Consider the following 19,440-nt stretch of genomic DNA (forward strand, 5'->3'; position numbering starts at 1 on the left):
ACTCTCTGTTGTGATCTTACCCGCGTGGGTGTGTATTTTCCCTTCACACAGAAAATTGTTTTGCTTATTGAGTCTTGCTCTGAGTGACTTGCCAAAAGTTGCAATGTGAAGAATTCAATGTTAATTAATTTTACATTTTTTACAAACATAATCACATTTTCACCTAAATACTCTGTCTGGATAAAAGGATTTTTAGAATACAATGAATGATGGCTTTTCCGTTGCTGGTCCGTCTGTTTGGAATGACCTCCCACTGAACGTTCGACAAGCGCCCCTCGCTGCCCAGCTTTAAAATTAGTCTTAAAACTCATTTTTATTCTTTGGCTTTTGACTCAGAATGACACTTTTTTTTTAGTTTTACTGTTTTTGTGCTTGCTACTGTCTTTTGTTATTAATTTATGGTTTCATTTTTTGTTGTATGAATTAATTTTGCTCCATGTACAGCACTTTGTATACAACGGTGATTGTTTTAAAGTGCTCTATAAATACAGTTGAGTTCTATATTCAAGACTCAATTTTAAAACTGATCAGCAAGAGTCCACTGACACTCTAAATTTTTTTTTTTAATCTCATTGGGTCATGTGGTTATCATTATCAACTATTAATCTATTATTGGTGTGCTCAGAAACCGACTGTCGCACAACACAGGTCACTTAAATTGGTAATGACTTTTATTGTGGTCCTCTGCTGCTTATAAAATTGGTTTGGCAGGAGGCAAGTATCAAAATCACACTGCAGGGGTTCAGTCTCGGCGTAAGAGTGAGGATTTCCAGCCAGAGAAATACAGAGGATGTGGAGGGAAGAGGAGAAAGGAAGGCTGTGACAATGAGTTACTCAAGGCTGTCAAGCTATGACAGAAAATGTGGCTCAGTGTCCAGAATTAGGAAAATGAGCAGTGCGGCAGACAAAGCAGAGCACAGCAGGCAGGAGACAATGGCATCAGTCCAAGAAAGAATGCTGCAAAGTCAAGGTATCATCTGGAAGTGAGAAGAGAACGGAGTGACTGGTGCAGGAAGTATTTTCCAAAGTGAGTATTTCTTTGCCAACATTGTCACCTTACAAGGCTGAAGGCTCCCATCTCAGGTTCTCTATGGAAACACTCGGCAACTACTAGTGTCATTCAATAAATAAGGTGAATTTTTCTGTATCAGGACTTTGAATACAGATAGAAGCTCACTTTATTTTTATTTTTTTTTTCTCCAACGTAGTCTCCCAGCACTGTCACACACTTTTCCCATCTGTGTACAAGCTTTCATATTCCCTCAGCGTAAAAATCTTAGGAGTGATGTCTCAGCCAGTCGCTGACTTCATCTTCACATTCAAACTTGAGTTGTCTTGACGCATCATAGCCCGTATAGTGTGACATACTCAACGATTGGACGTCTGCCGTCTGGGATGCTTCACAACCATGACGACGAGTGTGACATGTCCTCCATTGTTCTTCGATTTGTTCTTTGGCCAATAGCAAGACAGTGCCCTCCCACGTATGATGAGAGACAAACACAAAATTATGTTTAAAAAGTGACTTGAACAAAAGGGGAAATAATCCAAAGTATACGTAACATTTCAACTCGTGCTACGTTTGCTAACTGCAATGCTAGTAGCTGATTAGCAAACGTAGTGTCACAAATGTATTTATTGAAAATTCTCTTTGGAAAATAGACAGTCCGTACCGCGCTCTCTCCACAATCCACGAATGGCTCCATACTCTTTTTTTTTTCTTTTCTTTTCTTTCTTTTCTGAAGATAGTAACGTCGCAAATGACATGACTTGTCCCGCCGTGACGGGCGGGGTCTGGTCGGTGACGGATTTAGCATAGATACTCAGTATGGGCTTAGTTATTATCAAAATTAGCTCACTTTCTACATTACAATTAAATGGAAGTGCCTCCATCGACATGACTTGTCCCGCCGTGACGGGCGGGGTCTAGTCGGTGACGGATTTAGCATAGATACTCAGTATGGGTGAGCGGGAAAATGAGAAGCAGTCCGCAGAGCAGATTACCACGACACGAGTGCTATTTTGACACGACACGATTTATATTTTCAATGTAAAATCACAAAACGAAACAAGCCCCCAACAGTAGCATTTTTAAGTCTAATTCCTCTTCACTTAAACATTTAACGTTAAAAATGAAAAGAAAAACTGACATTACATCATATTTCTATATGAAAAAGAAACACATTTATCCAGACACAGAGAGAGAGTCAGATGATGATAGTGGTGAGAGATTTGAAGAGGAGCAAGTTGAAAGCACCAGAGAGGGAGAGTCAGAGGACACTTAAATTGGTAATGACTTTTATTGTGGTCCTCTGCTGCTTATAAAATTGGTTTGGCAGGAGGCAAGTATCAAAATCACACTGCAGGGGTTCAGTCTCGGCGTAAGAGTGAGGATTTCCAGCCAGAGAAATACAGAGGATGTGGAGGGAAGAGGAGAAAGGAAGGCTGTGACAATGAGTTACTCAAGGCTGTCAAGCTATGACAGAAAATGTGGCTCAGTGTCCAGAATTAGGAAAATGAGCAGTGCGGCAGACAAAGCAGAGCACAGCAGGCAGGAGACAATGGCATCAGTCCAAGAAAGAATGCTGCAAAGTCAAGGTATCATCTGGAAGTGAGAAGAGAACGGAGTGACTGGTGCAGGAAGTATTTTCCAAAGTGAGTATTTCTTTGCCAACATTGTCACCTTACAAGGCTGAAGGCTCCCATCTCAGGTTCTCTATGGAAACACTCGGCAACTACTAGTGTCATTCAATAAATAAGGTGAATTTTTCTGTATCAGGACTTTGAATACAGATAGAAGCTCACTTTATTTTTTTTTTTTTCTCCAACGTAGTCTCCCAGCACTGTCACACACTTTTCCCATCTGTGTACAAGCTTTCATATTCCCTCAGCGTAAAAATCTTAGGAGTGATGTCTCAGCCAGTCGCTGACTTCATCTTCACATTCAAACTTGAGTTGTCTTGACGCATCATAGCCCGTATAGTGTGACATACTCAACGATTGGACGTCTGCCGTCTGGGATGCTTCACAACCATGACGACGAGTGTGACATGTCCTCCATTGTTCTTCGATTTGTTCTTTGGCCAATAGCAAGACAGTGCCCTCCCACGTATGATGAGAGACAAACACAAAATTATGTTTAAAAAGTGACTTGAACAAAAGGGGAAATAATCCAAAGTATACGTAGCATTTCAACTCGTGCTACGTTTGCTAACTGCAATGCTAGTAGCTGATTAGCAAACGTAGTGTCACAAATGTATTTATTGAAAATTCTCTTTGGAAAATAGACAGTCCGTACCGCGCTCTCTCCACCATCCACGAATGGCTCCACACTCTTTTTTTTTCTTTTCTTTTCTTTCTTTTCTGAAGATAGTAACGTCGCAAATGACATGACTTGTCCCGCCGTGACGGGCGGGGTCTGGTCGGTGACGGATTTAGCATAGATACTCAGTATGGGCTTAGTTATTATCAAAATTAGCTCACTTTCTACATTACAATTAAATGGAAGTGCAGAATGGTTTGCTCAAAGACACATTTTCAGAAACAGGTAAATAATGAAAGAATTACTTGGTTGTTTAATTTGACACTTAATGGGAGAGCAGACAATCCATGAAATAGATATTTGTATGTTGTTCTGATTTTCTGATTGTTCCGTCAAAGAGAGCCACTGCAAGCCACTCATGTTTTTTTTGTGCATGGTTTTAACGTTCGATGCCCTTCCTTAGGCAAGATGTACATTTTCCATAAATCAGAAAGAGGAACCTTGGTTTATGTAACGGCGATTTACAACAAATGCATTAAACTGGTGAATCGTGTGTGTGTGTCCTATCCATAGAGTGTCTTGGAGCAGAGAACAAAGATAAAAAGCAGTTTACCTTCCTCTCAAGAAGACCCTGTGGTGTTTGTGGACAGATACCTTGAGAAGCATGTCACCCCTGGTAGTCTGCAGTCCAACATTAAAACAAACCCTCTGTATAGTATGACGGATACAGTGAACGTGGTTAAGGTCATGCCTTCCTGGACTATCAAGGATTATACCATGCATACAGGCCATGGCAAAGTAAAAGACTTTTTACAGGTAATTCAGGAAAAGATGAGGTGTAATGTGAGTGCCAATTACAGCATCAAAGGTGATTTAGGTATTACTTTGTACAAAGAAAAAAAAGCACAACAACAACAATGACAAACGGAAACATGAACACAGAAGATGTTTTTGTTTAATTTTAGGTGACATAACGAAAACACACTGTGAATATTAAAGTTAGAATTATTACTGTTGCGGCATCCTTAACGCTTTCAGGGACTGCGGTTACTCCAGTGGACATCTTATCATGTTATCAGGTTACAGCACGCATGAAAGAGTTAAACAAAACAGAGATTGAGTCAGGTCTTCAGATTCTTCTTGGCAACATTCATGGGAGCTTCCACCCTCTTAAAACTGCCAAATCCCACAAAAATGATCTTGTGAACTCCCAGCATTCTCCGCCCTGAACTGTCACCTTAACGCAGCGGAAGGGGTTGTGTTGTCAGAGCTCAACTGTAAGCTTCATGCTCCTGGTTGTGTCACCCAGGGAAAACAAGTCATAAATGAGGATGTGAAGAAAGATTACTGTTGAACCTTTTCAAAGTCCTGTGTGACTCCAGATGCAGTCTCGACTTGTCAATGCGGCTTTTGTTAATTGCTAAGACAAAAACCCGTGCACGGTAGAAGTTTTGTGAGAAGGCCAGTCCAGGGTACATCTCTGTAGATAGAGCCATATACCATCCGTGGCAAATTGAATGAATTGTCATCATACACTGTGCGTATATTATCGCTAAGAGTTTTGTTGTATGTTGTTTGCACAGGATAAAGTAAAGAAACCGAGGGAGCTGGACTTTTGGCTAGAAGATCTTTACACACCAGGATTTGATGCTTTGTTGAAGAAAAAAGAAGCAGAACAGCGAAGGAAAAGACTTCACAGACTACTTTCTGTCATAGGTTTGTTTGTCAGTGTAGTTATTGTTGTGATTATCGTACCAGTAGTGGTGCTAGAAAAGAAAGTGTGACTGCTTTTTAAAAAACATTGGATGTTTTTATGACACGAAATGGTTTATCAATGAGTTTGACACTTAAAAACATTTGCACATTTGGAAAATAAATGTGTTTTTGAGTCTTCCCTGGCTGTGCTGGTAATTATTTTGCCTTTCCATACCACAGAAGGATCCAATTCGTACGGTCATCACTAAAACCTGGAAAAGTTATGGAAATTGTAAATGCAGTTTGCATGTCATGATCCTCTTATTGTGCGTCTCCAGCAGGTGGCAGACTAGGGCCATTCCTTCAGTGTGCACACCTGCTGCATGCTATCAATAGCTTTGTTTTTAAGGACTGACAAACTGCCTGCAGTTTGTCGGATTATTTTGACCTTGTTGCTGCTCTCGCTCAAGTGATTGTTTTCTCTACCTCTTCCTCTTGTCATAGTCGTTCTTGTTCCCTTAGTACCACGTTTTTGTCTTTGTTTAATCATTTGACTTTGTTTTTATTTTTATTTTACATGTGACTTGGATTATTGACATTTCGTTGTTTTTCTCAGTTGAATTATTTCCTTCCATTTTGCAAGCGCTTTTTGTTCATGCATTGTTTTTGTCCTGGTTCTTATTGACCAGCCATTTCTGTTCATACTTTGTCAGTGCGCTTTTTGTTCTTGTAACTAAATATTTTTGTTACGGGGTTTTGTTTGGTGTCAACGTTTCTGGGATCCGAAACATTATTTGCTTCGTTTCGAACCTGACAGTGCAGGTCCTTCAAACGTTATGAACCAAAAAAATGTTTGATAACGTTTTGGAGATGTCAACACAAGCATAAAACAGAAAAAAATAAAATAAATGGTGTAATGTGCGATTAAAATGTGAATGGATGTGACTGGAGCACACTCCAAGGTCATAGTGCATTGTTCACCATCCACCATCAAATAAGAGCAAGCAGCAAGAATGTGAGCACAATGGTGCGCATTGGCGAGCAGAAGTGTGCCTCAACTCTGTGAAAATCAAGGAACAGTCATTTTAATGCAACACTTCCAATGAGATTACAGAGCTGCCAACCTATTGAAATTCACTTCCACAGCAATTGGTTTGAATTTTCAGATTTTTAACCTTTTGTCAAGATCATTACCGAAAGACTCAGTTACCGCAGTACATTTTATAAAAGGATTTTTAAAAAAAGTGAAACCCTTCAATTACACAACATAATCATTACTCTATAATAATAATTTGTTATTTTAATGTTACACCATGTAAAGATGAGAATGTATCTCACATATAATTAAACACCAAATTATTTTTCCTTCACAATGGAATTTAATGGGTCGGCATGGTGTTAACACATCCACCTCACAGCGTAGAGGTGCGAGGTTCGATTCCGGCTCCGGCCTTCCTGTGTGGGGTTTGCATGTTCTTCCTGTGCCTGCGTGGGTTTTCTCTGGGTACTCCGGTTTCCTCTCATATTCCAAAAACATGCGTGGCAGCTTAATGGAACGTTCTACAACAGGGGTTGGGAACCTATGGCTCGTGAGCCAGGTGTGGCTCTTTTAATGATTGCATCTGGCTTGCAGAAAAAACTAAATATATGATAAGATAAGATATCCTTTATTTGTCCTACATTGGGGAAATTTACAGTCTACAGCAGCAAGATTGGGTAGAAAGAAGAAAGAAGAAAAACAAAGTGTTTGCATTCACAAAATAAACATTACACCGTTCAATTAAGTGCAATGTAAATATAGATATAGATAAGGTGGCTGTGCTATTTACAATTGTTTTCCACATCATTTTATTTTTTATTCAGCAGCCTGACAGCAGTCGGTAGGAACGAGCGGCGGTATCTCTCCTTGCAGTGCGGGTGTAACAGTCTCTGGCTGAAGGAGCTACCTAGTGCTGTCAGGGCGGACTGGAGTGGGTGGGAGGGACTGTCCATCACAGCTTTTAGCTCAGCTAGCATCCTCCTGTTGCCCACATCCTCCAGAGTGTCCAGGGAGGAGCCCAGGACAGAACTGGCCCTCCTGACCAGTCACTCCAGTCTCTTTCTGTCCCGGGCCGAGATGCTGCCTGACCAGCAGACAATGCCATAATGGATGGCCGAAGCCACCACCACCATATTCTTGCTTGTTTAATCCATCCATCGATTTTTCACTGCTGATGTCCTGTTCAGGGCTGCAGTTGGAGGCAGCAGCAATTTTAATTGGTTGATACTGGCCTACATTGGCCGTGGGTAAACCGGTAAATGCCTCCTTTTGAATCAGCCCACTCAGTCATTAGCTCAAAGGTAATCCTTCGACGAATAAGATGGCGAAAAGAAAAAAAGATGACGAGTATGGTTCACTTCAGGACGAATGGAGCGAAGAATTCGCCTTTGTGGAGAGAACAGGTTCTGCGCTGTGTCTAATTTGCAATGACAAAATACCATAGACGAAACAGTCGAATGTAAAGCAGCACTTTGAATGTTCGCATCAAAACACCCTGCGGGAGGCAGCAGAAAGGAACCGTGCAAGCTACTGAGCAGGGTGCAAGCTAGCCAGCAGCAACTCCGCGTATGGACCCGGCAAGCTGACTATAATTCTGCTAGTTTTGCTGCATCTTTAGCAATCGTGAGGAACAGAAAAGCATTCACATTCATTAATGGTGAGTTTTGTCACAAAATTATTTAAAAGAATACATTCAGAGGCTTATTATACTGACATTTTCTTGAATTCGTGCGGATTGTTGCTTGTCTATCCACTTTAGACTTCATCGTCACTTTTAAACTTTGTGCCTCTTGAGAGCGCTTTTTAAGGGACCAAACAGGTGAAAGTCTGAAGGGGCAAGGTCTGGGCTGTAAGGGGGGATCAGGGAGCATTTCCCAACCCAGCTCGTTGATGGTTTGGGCTGCTGTGTGAGGCCTTGCATTGGCATGATGCAAGATGACTCCTTCTGACTGTTGACCCCTGCATATGCATTTGTCTTTCTTGACCTGCCTCAGCAGTTCACAGTAGTTGGCACAAAGTTTGAAAGTGACAATGAAATGAGTAAAGGTATGCGATCCGTCAACATGATGGCAACAAAAGAAGGGTCTCACTTAGGTGTGGGAGTTGAGAGGAAGCGTGGTGCGCTATCAAGGATTATCGAACCACAAAGGAGTACTCACAAGGGGCAACAACTTAACAAAGGGGCACACGACACTACACCACTAAATTGGGAGTAAACAATCCCAAATCTCACTGCCTTAGTGCAACACACGAATCAAAGGGGACAAATGCATGGCAAAGTTCCTAAAACACACAAATGAATTGAGTGGCTAAACCAGGGGTGGCCAACCCGCAGCTCACGAGCTGCATACGGCTCTTTGGCTGGTTCAATGCGGCTCCCGGGCTTTCACATGACAAGTGTCGAATACGTCAATCGGGATCGACCGGGAGCCAGCGGACTGGTCCCAAGTCGACAGCAAGGGGTGGGAGGAGGAAATGGGGGGGGAAAAAACCTTGAAAAAAACTGTGTCTGTGTGTTTCGATTTCATGTTCAGTGACGTTTGGTTGTCGCTCATCTCGGCGTGTGTGCGTAGAGATGCGCAGGTATGCGTGGTGGGCGCCCGCGTGCGTCCGAGTGTGTGTACCGTATATGCTTGCACGTGTGCAATCGGGTTGATCGCGGGAGGTTCGGCGCTTCAAAAGTCGATCTTCGGTCAATTAAGTAGCAAGCTGACCCAAGTAGAAAGTAACCACTGCAGCTTCTCATGCAGACAGTGCCTGTTTCGAGTGGGAACAACGGAATACAAGCCACATTTGAAGAGGAATGTTTAAGAGAAGGAATGCCAGAAGTCCCTGCACTAAGGCGCTAAACAACATAGTAAGAGAAAAACGTTATTATATTTTTGTTTGTGGAATTGGTTGAACTGAGAGTTTGTGTGTGTGAGACAGTGCACACAATATTCATTGTTGAAAATGACTGGCCTGTGGTCTTAGTACTGTATGAGTCAATTTCTGTCATTATCATGTTGGTGTGTGACATTTACAATACTGTGGCTGAGCAGAGGTCTGTGTGTGTGTGTGTGTGTGTGTGTGTGTGTGTGTGTGTGTGTGTGTGTGTGTGTGCTCGTAAGGGATGCAGTGATATTCATGTGTGCCCATGTGTATGATGTGGCTCTTTGCAGAAACACAGTTGGCCACCCCTGGGCTAAACAAATTAATGTATGATGGCTATGGCGAAGAACTAATTTGTTGCACGAAATGAAAGACATCGGTACAAACAAACGGGAGGCATAGGGACTGTCAAACACACACGTACACGCGCGCCCGACAAAGCGCCCTCAGTTTGTTTTTTTAAACAGAATCATTTTTAAACTGTGATAGGCAATCAGCGCAGCTAGTGGCACACCCCAAATTTTGCTAATTGGGGTCCCTCTCTCCTACACTGAGTTTAGGATGCGGGCACCAATTAGGAAAGAGCAGGCGAAAAAGTCCTTCACACAGACAAAGATTAACCCGTGACACACACGCACGCACACACAGACAACAAGAACAAAAACAAACAGAACAGATGGGGAACGAAATATTTTTGGTTCTAACACAAGGTTAATGGGATTTTCTATCGACGAGTGTCAGTGTGGATAAACTTTGTTGCATCTCTAATTTGTGTCATGGTCTCAACCTGACCCACTCCAGTGGAATATTTCTTTTTCTGCTAGTGGGGCAAATGATGATCAGCTTTTTTTCATCTCATTCCTCCTCTCCCCTTAACTACAGCCTTTGTGACTGAAAATTGAAATTTACTACATTGCAATATTGCTTCAATTTCGACTAATCTTCAGCCGTGGTGTCTTCCTGTTCATGATCCTGTTCTTTTGTGTCTCCAGCAGGTGGCAGTGGAGGGCCCTCCCCCTCAGTGTGCACACCCACTGCCAATGATCCTATCAATTGCCATGCATTTAAAGGACTGTCAAACTGTCAAGCCTTTCTCGGATTAATCCTCAATTTACTCATGACTTTGTCTCCAAGTGTTGAATCTTCGAGAAGATCTCTCGAGTTCCCGCCATGCATTTTATCACCTCGTTTTTGCATTTTTGCAAGAAGAAGAAGGAGAGATACCTCCGCTCATTCCTACCGACTGCTATCAGGCTGCTGAATAAACATACGTGAAAAGCTGTAACCATTGTAAATAGCACAGCCACCTTATGCTGTGTTTTCTATTCTATTGCTAATTTATTATATTTATTCTACAAATATATTGCTAATGCTATATTTTATATTGCACTTTTATTGAACTGTGTACAGTTCTTTCTGAAACATTTATTTTGTGCAATGAAACACTTTGGTTTTTTTTCTTCCCCCCCAATTTTGCTGCTGTAGACTGCAAATTTCCCCAGTGTGGGACAAATAAAGGTTATCTTATCTTATTTATTTAAGTATTTGTCTTTCTAAGCGTAGACTCGTTTTTGTATCCTTTGGGATTTACTTTTCTGCCAAGCTATTTTCGTTCATATTGTCTTACCTTTTGCAAATGTTTTTGCTAGTGATGGGTCCATGAGGCGTCATGAAGCGTGTTGACACAATGACACACTGTGTTGATACTGTGTCGCTGACCACTGACATCTGCTGGACTTTCAAAATCCCTGCAGGCAACCCACTTGACAGACTGAACTGAGTGATTTGATGACGAAGTGTATCCAATATCATTGACATCTATGCATTCATATTGTATTATTCATTATGTTTGAATAATTCGAAAATTATGTGAATGGGGATGCTTTTGGGCTTTGTCTTCAAAAATCTTTATTCAGAAAAATAAGTTGAATTTGAGTCTAATATATCCTTTTTTAAATTTATATTTTTATATCTTATATTTATATTTTATTATATATTATTTATATAAGAGGGAGTCTGTTGCGTTTCTTGCATGCTATTTCCCCTACTGTGGAAAACACATGCTCACATGGCACTGATGACGCCGGCGTACAGAGGAGCTCCTTTGCGAGGTGGGAGAGGTTTGGAAAAGTAGTGTGTTGGTTTTTCCAATATAACAGCGGGTCTTGACTGTGTGCAATATTCCCCTCTGCCAGGTATCGCTGGACCTCAGATATAGCATCTGCTGTTGCACTTCTTCCCAGTCTCCCGACCTCATCATCCAAATGTTGCCACAGGTCATCTAAAAAACTAAACCTAACAAAACTGGCATTTAGAACAGTTTCCAAAAAACAATAATAATGATGGGTAACATGCCAGATGTAGTTGCAGAGGTGCTTTTGTTGGACATTTGACATTATATGACATTTCACCTGCAATAAAATATGTGAATAGTGAACTAAGAGTTACCTTGAAATTAATTTGAATTAGAATGGAACAAGACATGTCAATAATCTGAGAGGCACTTGGTGAGACAAGGAGATTTGAATAAATACTTTATTCTCCAAAAGGAGATCAAAATGGCTCTACACGGCGGACAATTTGCGTTTCTCCGGGAGCTGCTCCATAATACGCACGTACTGGAGCAACGCCACTTGAGTGAAGCGCGCCTCAGCACTGCAGTCGATGGTCCGCTCGGCTGCTCTCTGCTGTGCACTCGCGAGCAAGAGCACGTACTCACGTGCTTCAACCAATCAGCGCCGACTCAACACACGTCACACAACAAAGGAGCTTTGAACTACGAAAACAGCGAAATTGACCTAGCCGACACGACGCTCGAAGTCAGACGGACACGTTTTTCTGATAATCTGTGTGTTTTCCTTTTTGCCCAAATAAATATTTTTATTCGAGCGAGGGTGAGGTCTGGCTTGTTTCGGCAGGCGGCACCGCGTCGCTCGACCCACTTCCTTGTAAACACAGTTTGGCGGGCTTTTGCGGCGTCGACGCCCCCTGGACTGAGTCAAAGCAATTCGTGTATTGGTCACGTGATCGTCTTGAAGCAGTACTGTACATGCACCGACGCATTTGTGTTGCTGGACCCATCACTAGTTTTTGGTTAGTTTTGTTTTTTTTCTGGTTATTGTAACCAGTGTCCTTTATTATACTTTGTCGGTCTTGCATTTTTGTCTCAATCAATCCTATTTGTTCAGACTACATCTGAGTCTACATTTTAAGAGTCCGATTCTGTTCTGGACACTTCCGGAACGGTAACATTTTCCATAGATGAATATTAATGATTAATAATAAATGATTTTTTTTTGTTTGTTTTCAGAAGTGTTAGCCCTTCGCATGAATCAGAACACATCTTGTTTTCTACATAAAATTAAGTCAAGCAAGTGGACCCTTTCAAATTGAGAGACAGACTTTTATTACATATGTGACACAAACTGAAATGCATAGAGGTATACGTTTTTCAGATGTGAATCATTCTCAATGTAACATTATTCAGAACTGCGAGCCTTCCAAGTATGAAACAAGGTCAGTATGGACAAGACTAGAATTTCATCATACATCCTTAGAGCAAAGAAGATGACGAAGGGGTTGTGAGGGGCCTGAGTATTTGAGTAAATCTGAAGTATATTGTTGCACTAACGCTGGATGTGTTTTACTGTATGTTGAGTCACTACAGAACCCGCTACTAGCAGAGCTCAGCTACATTAAGCGATAAGAGACCAATAAGGGCGGACGGTGATTACATACAGCTGCATAAATACATACATGTGGTGGTCTATTCCATGGTACAGAAAACAAGACGTGACCTATCCGGTATGGCTTACCAAAACTTGAATCGTTAGCTCGGGTATTAAGGCAAAGTTCCCTAGCTTGGGGGATAGTGGCATTTGCGTTCAGGGTAAGAACAATCAAGGAATAGACATTTATTGAATGAAACCATTTAGTTCATGTGAAGCTACATGAGCTACAACGTGGTACTCTTTTAATGTGACGTCTGGTCGCTTATGAAAAATTACGTCCACAAAGAAAATCTTTAATTCAAGGTCAATGCATGAATGCTTTAGGCATTTGCCTGAAAGCCTCACGGTGTCCTCTGCAGAGTAGTTGAGGCATTAGAAATATTCACATCTTTAAAAAGGAAGACTCAAATGGTAATGGAGAGAAAAACACAACCGTCTGAAACAAGAAAGGGGGAAGAACTCGTCGAAAGTCTTCTTACCATCATTAAAGGGACACCTTCTATTCATGCAATGCGATCCACTAAGAAGGAATCATAGTTGAAAATCATTCTATCTATGATGCAATATAATAAGCAACATTGTCATCTAAATAGAGATTATTGTCTGATTAAACTGGAAGGCACATCCATAAGGCTTTAAAAAACTGTTGCAAAGCATTCTACGTGCTTCTCTCCAAATATTTAAGGAAAGCAGCAAGGTCATTAATTATTGAGACGACACAAACATTAAAACCAGGTCCAATAAATGTAATAAGGGTGACCGTTTCATGTCACAAGGTGAAGATGGTGCAAAAAAAACACCACCGCCAACGACAACGACAAAAAAAAACAAAAAACCCCCCAAACAAACCAAGAGTAATTAAACCGTTTTGAGAAAAACTGACATATCCATGTGTGAATCCGATTGGCGATACATGAGAAAATCCAGACAATTCCGGAACAAAAATAAGAGAGAGTTGGTCCATTTGAAAAAGCACCCTGCACTCACCATTTGATTTCGATGTGATTTTCCTCATCTCAATCCATTCGGCATTTTATTCACTGTACTTTATTTTTGAATTGAATTTGTGCACACACAGTTTGTAGTTATGTTTGTCTAACAGACACAGTAGGTGGATGTGAGAATTCATTCCTTAGGTGTTATTTTTGTTGCTTTTTTTAAGAATAGAAGGTTAGGACACTCTGGTGGTTGCCGCGCACCAGAAGGATCGGCGGCAGCTCCTTCGACAACACCTCCAGCCAGGCCATGTACAGAGCACTGGACACTGCACCTTTTCTGGCCAACGGCAGGCTCCTGAAGAAAACAAAAGACGATACATTCACTTTTATTTTGGAAACCCCTGTGCCGTTCGCAAGTTAAAAAAAAGAATAGTGCCCTATTTGTAAAGATGAACAATTTTGCTGCACCCATTGCCGTTCTAATCCACCGATACTCAACTCACCGTACAAGCGCAAACACTCAAGGCAAGAGGGGTCAGAATCAGACTTACATGACAATGAGGTTGGCTGTGTTGGAGTGTTCCTTCAGTAGCTCATTGAGTCTGATCTGACGATTGGTCTGAAAAACAAACGTCACATCTGGTCGATCAAACTCATTAAAGAATTTTTCTAAAACAAATTGTATGCGCACAGAGACCTGCAGCGTTAAGAAACGACTTCTTGTCAACCAGTCCAAACGCAACACCTGCTAAGCTTTCTAAGCTACACATAGAGTATTGTGTTGTGCACGCTTTAGCCTGACAGTGGCAGCAATGTGACGTAGATAGAGTGGGAGGAAAAATGACACAAACCTTTTTGGAATTGGTCATAACAGGTAGCCTTGATCTTCTAAATCACAAAACTAAACAGGCAGAGTGTGCTTCAACTAACCCTACACAAAACAATTACATTACGGCACAATGTGAACATGCACAGGACAGGGAGGAAAATTTAATGCAATAACTGAATGTCTCCTGTATTAAAAGGATGAATTTTGGACCATTTCTCTTCACAAAACTTCAAGATTCGCGGGATGCTTGGAGTGAATAATTCTCTTGAGATCGAGCCGCAGCTTCTTCATCAGGCTGCGGTCAAAGAGTTGGAGTGTGTCATCCAGAAGAGGTACTTTCTTCTGATTTGTCCCTTGATTTTCCTCGGTCTTATGCATCATTGTCCTGCTGCAAAACCAATTGCAGGACGGATGTCCTCGGGTTCTTCTGCAAAATATCTTTATAAATGCTCATTAAAAAAAAAAAAAAAAAAAAATCCTCGTAGACCCTCCACATCTGGGTCACTGCCTCTTCCAGCTCCTTACCTCGGGGAGGCGATATCGAACTATGCACACTAAACCAGAAGACATTCCAATAGCTTCTTCGACTCTTGCCATAAATATCCTAAACATTTGAGTCAAAATTCCAAGCAACTTTGGTTACAGCTGGCAAAATATTCTGCAGACAGATGAAATAGGAAACGTGTGGAGGCTTACTCAAATGTACTCAGATGTTGGAAGTGTTCGGATTCACTGCATCTTACTTGACCGTGGTTGATGATTTTATTGTTGAGAGCGCCTGCTGCACATTTGTCTTGAGTAAATATCATAAATATAACCGCACTCAAACTTAGCAGTATTCTACTTTTACATTCGGACCTGTTTTGCGTTCCGTGTGAGTGACTGTTTAAGGGAGTCATCGAGGTGAAAACAACTACAAAAGAATCATATTGGTTTCAGACCTTGGCACGATAAAGCTCCAGCTCATTATCTGTGATCCTCCATGGTTCGCTGTTTTTCAAACGCTCAGCTGCCTCCTGCTCCATGTCATCTTCCTTCAACCGATAGGGCTCAATCATCTCCTCAAAGGCAGAAATGCTGAATGGAGAAAACAGTCATGCTATGAAACTGGAATGCAAGCTCGGGCTAACAAAATAATACCTTCCATATTATAAAAATAAAAAAGGCCCAAAAATAATAGACTGCCAAGCGGGGCATTATTACACAAATATGAGCATCTGTGCTGCCTGCAATAGAACTAACCAATTTAACAGCTTGTAAGAACAAATGTTTGCTTACACAGCATCACAGATTTGTTGACCAATTTAATACAGTAGGTAAGTCATTAAAATAAATGTTTACAACCAAAATGAGTTTTTAACTTAGATTTGATCAACAAATCTTGTCGAATGTTTTCAATTCAGAAATTATTTCACATTCAAATAAGCATTAATGTGTCGCAAACTTGTCATCTGATTAAAAAAAACTGTGTGAAAAAGATAATTATACCAAGGATAGCTAAATTACCACAAACACAAAATGGAAAGACTTACTGCTCCTTTTTGGGCTTGGTGTTTATGTCTCCAAGGACAGTGATGTCTGAGAAGTCTATCCTAAACTTGCTCAACAGAGTTGCCATTCTGCACAGGAAATACACAAGAAATGAGAGCTGATGAACTGGAAAAAAAAAAAAAAATCAATACCATATTTTCCGCACTATAAGGCGCTTTGGAATATCAGGCACACCTTCAACTTTTTTTCATTTATAGGGCGCAATGCATTATAAAGTGCATAGAATAGAAGCTACCGTAATGCCTGTGGTTGCTTTATACATCCACTAAATGGAGTGACGCTAAAGGGAATACAAAACAATACAGCTTCATTTATATAGAGCCTTCACAATGAGAACTGGTCACAAACACGGACATGAAACATATAAATACAAATGGCATGACAAAACAATAAAGGAAAGACATACGTGATGAAGAAAATGGATTCAACAAAAAGGCACACACGCCTCGTGCGCTCACGTCGACAAGGTGCTAAATATCCTTGGAAGTCTTGCTTGTCTGCTCCTTCCTTCATTTAGTCAGTTAACTATGCTTTTGGTATTATCTTAATTTCAGAATAGCTGTGCAGATCTCACAAAGTTGTCTGAGTATGTGTTGGCGAATGCACGTGTCAATTAGTGTTGGGAAGAACCCTTTTAGGTTACAATTGGTTCCTGCTAATAATCACCACTAGATGGCATCGGAGAACACACGAACAAGAAAACAACTCAATGGGGAATATAATGAGACTCTGACACCATATATAAGGCGCAACGGATTATAGGATGCACTGTTGGATTTTGGGAAAATTGAATGCTTTTGGTGCGCCTTATGGTACGAAAAATATGGTAATTAATTTTGAAAACATGGAATAGTGAAAGTAAAGTGGCACTTCGCAAACTTAATTTGTTCCATGACTGTGTTAGCCAAACGAAGCATTTTTTTCCCCATTAAAATGAATGAAAATAGAATGAAGGCCTTTTTTTCCCCACACTGCACTTTACAGACGGTAGTGGGACATGGACAAACCCATTCATTGCATATTTGGGGCTATGGCAAGGTATGGCGATGTGGACGGTGGGCGTTTGCTGTTGCTGCGCCACGCCCAGCAGAGAAGACCATGAAAACAAAGTACAGTGTAAAATGGTCTTCAGTCCATGCCAGTCCCAGAACAAAGTCGCCTTAATAGCCGCTAGAAGCATGTGTGACATGCCGGGAAATGTGAGTGGCTTGAGCTGCCGAGTCGGCAGATTTCCGCCAAGCCCTTGCCCAGGCCTGCCAACAACCGGCGACACTTTGTTCACATTCTTTCATTATCTGCACGGTGGAGGGAATACAAGCATTTACACTGCTAATGCTTTGGAAGTCCCAATCTAGAACCACTAATATGAGTTAATGGTTGGGCTTGTGGTAATTCTAAAGGACAAAAGGAGTCAGCTGAAGAGGATAAGAGAAAGAAAGAGAAAGGCATAGAAGCGTTGTGTGTGGGTGCCCGTGTGCATGCACATTAGGTGTGAGAGAAGAGAGGGAACCTTGATACTAGAAACTAAATTTGGAAGTCACCGGTTTATACAGGTAGGCTGCTTTTATGCATAGTTGGATGGAAATAGCTATGAAACACAGATTCATGTTACTTTGTAAGATACTGTAACACCATTTACATGAAACGTTTCATATCTTATCTTAATTGCTCCAAATATTTTTTTAATTAGGTTTAGATCCTTCTCTTTCACACTACCTTTCATGATTTTTTTAAAACTAGAAAAGTAATGGACTATAATAATAAAACAAATTGAACATGCTTCATTTGATATGAGAAAAAATCTGAAATTACTGTAATGATGTTCGATACAACCAATTTTCTTTCTGAGCCATTGGTGAGTAAATTTCAAGCTGTTATCGACAGGCATATACATATTTACACAGGGCTTGAGACAAAATCTTTGCACTGGTGCACCCAACTTTTTTTCTTTGGTGCACTGGCACAAAACTTAGGTACACCCAAATTTTCAACGGCATTCATATTCAACATTTGCAGTTTCAGAGGTGCACTGTATGTATGTATGTATGTATAAATAAATAAATAAATACATAAATAGATAGAGCTTATGTGAAGCACAATTCCACAAGACACGTAATTTATTCAAAATTATTGGTGCTTGAAGTTTGGGGTGCGCGTAATATACGGTATTGTCACTATAATGTATGAATTTGCTCAAAGGTAGAAATTTGGACCCGACAGTCTAAAGGGAATAATGCATGTTCATTATGTGTTTGTATTCCCTTCAGTGTGTACTGCTCAGTGTGACAGAAATGCCCAAATTGTACATCCCAGCTTTTTTTGGAATGTGTTCCAACCATAAAATGCCGAAGTAATGATTATTTGCTGAAAACAATAATGCCTATCAGTTTGAACATTAAGTGTCTTGTCTTTACAGCATTTTCAATTCAATACCGGTTGAACATGATTTGCAAATCATTGTAATCTGTTTTTATTTATGCTGAAGACATCGCCACTTCATTGGAACAAGGGTCGTAAATGGATCAGACTGTATCGACGCGGAACTGTAAAATCAGATGTATCTTAATTTCATCCCAAAATTGCATCGATTCACTGTTGTTCTACTGATGCACGTGCATCGTGCCAACGTGTTTCCATGGACATATTAGTTTATCTTCCCATTCCTCATACATGAAAGTGCATTTTTAAGTATATACAGTATGTGTCAAAGTAACTTGATCTCAAACCATATTTTACTCCAAATAGATGTTGGAAAGGACTGAACAGTACTTACGCTCGGCGGTCATGGTCGATCCTGTTTATCTTGCCACCAATAAAAACACGAATCTTGCAATCCTTCCATCGCTTCTTGTTGGTCAAGAGATAGGGAATAAGCAGTGTCAAACCTTTATAAGAAAAATGAAACAGCACAAAAATTAATTAAAAAATCAGCAGATTTATTCTTGTCCATGTGGTATAATTGTAATTTCATTTTTGAGTGCAGCACTGAAATAGTTGTAGCACATTTCATCCTTCACCTGTGATTACAGGACAGCAATTGTTAAAAGATTGAACCCCCCCCCCCCCCAAAAAAAAAAAAAAAACGGACAATGGTGGTCATATTTCCTGGGGATTAAAATAACTCTCTCCCAGTTCTCTGGATACAAAGAAAATTGGTGTGATTCATGAACAAAATTAATTTTAAAGTTCCACTACACTCTTCTAAAAAAGAATATGGTACTCACCAATGTATGCTTTCTTATAGGTCCCAGGCCACAATTATTATCATCTTTGATGTCCTTTAACAGGTTTGCACTCAAATTTGGGTTGGAAATTAGCAGAATGCCCTTTGCAAGCTAATTTTGTGATTTTCTACGAGCCGTTTTCTCATCAGTTTTCAAAATTATGAAAATAACCTTTGCTGAGATTTGCCTGTCTGTTCTCCTTAATTTTATGTGGAAAACAGTACAATACAATAAAATAAATCTTTATTTATACAGGAGCAAAGCAAAAAAAAGTTTTGATTTTCAAGGTGAGAGTGGATC

At 40.6% G+C, this 19,440-nt stretch overlaps 2 protein-coding genes across 3 annotated transcripts in view; one reads left to right on the forward strand and one right to left on the reverse strand.

Moving 5' to 3' along the window:
- Positions 1–3,775: 3,775 nt before the first annotated feature.
- On the forward strand, positions 3,776–5,061 carry minar2 (membrane integral NOTCH2 associated receptor 2). The gene is made up of 2 exons (XM_019862806.1): positions 3,776–4,078; positions 4,846–5,061. The coding sequence occupies exons 1-2, from the start codon at positions 3,980–3,982 to the stop codon at positions 5,044–5,046; spliced, it is 300 nt and encodes a 99-aa protein (XP_019718365.1). The 5' UTR covers positions 3,776–3,979; the 3' UTR covers positions 5,047–5,061.
- A 7,188-nt stretch (positions 5,062–12,249) lies between these two features.
- Positions 12,250–19,440, reverse strand: part of slc12a2 (solute carrier family 12 member 2) — an 84,968-nt gene continuing 77,777 nt past the window's right edge. For both annotated transcript variants that reach the window (XM_019862917.1, XM_019862912.1), the window contains 5 exons: positions 18,690–18,801; positions 15,898–15,984; positions 15,307–15,442; positions 14,088–14,155; positions 12,250–13,891 (listed from right to left, as the gene is read on the reverse strand). In XM_019862917.1, coding sequence (XP_019718476.1) covers positions 13,756–13,891; positions 14,088–14,155; positions 15,307–15,442; positions 15,898–15,984; positions 18,690–18,801 — 539 coding nt within the window. In that variant the 3' untranslated portion in view covers positions 12,250–13,755. The remainder of the gene's footprint in view (positions 13,892–14,087; positions 14,156–15,306; positions 15,443–15,897; positions 15,985–18,689; positions 18,802–19,440) is intronic.

This window comes from Hippocampus comes, unplaced genomic scaffold (assembly GCF_001891065.2).
Source record: "Hippocampus comes isolate QL1 unplaced genomic scaffold, H_comes_QL1_v1.1 scaffold223, whole genome shotgun sequence".
Lineage (NCBI taxonomy): Eukaryota > Metazoa > Chordata > Actinopteri > Syngnathiformes > Syngnathidae > Hippocampus > Hippocampus comes.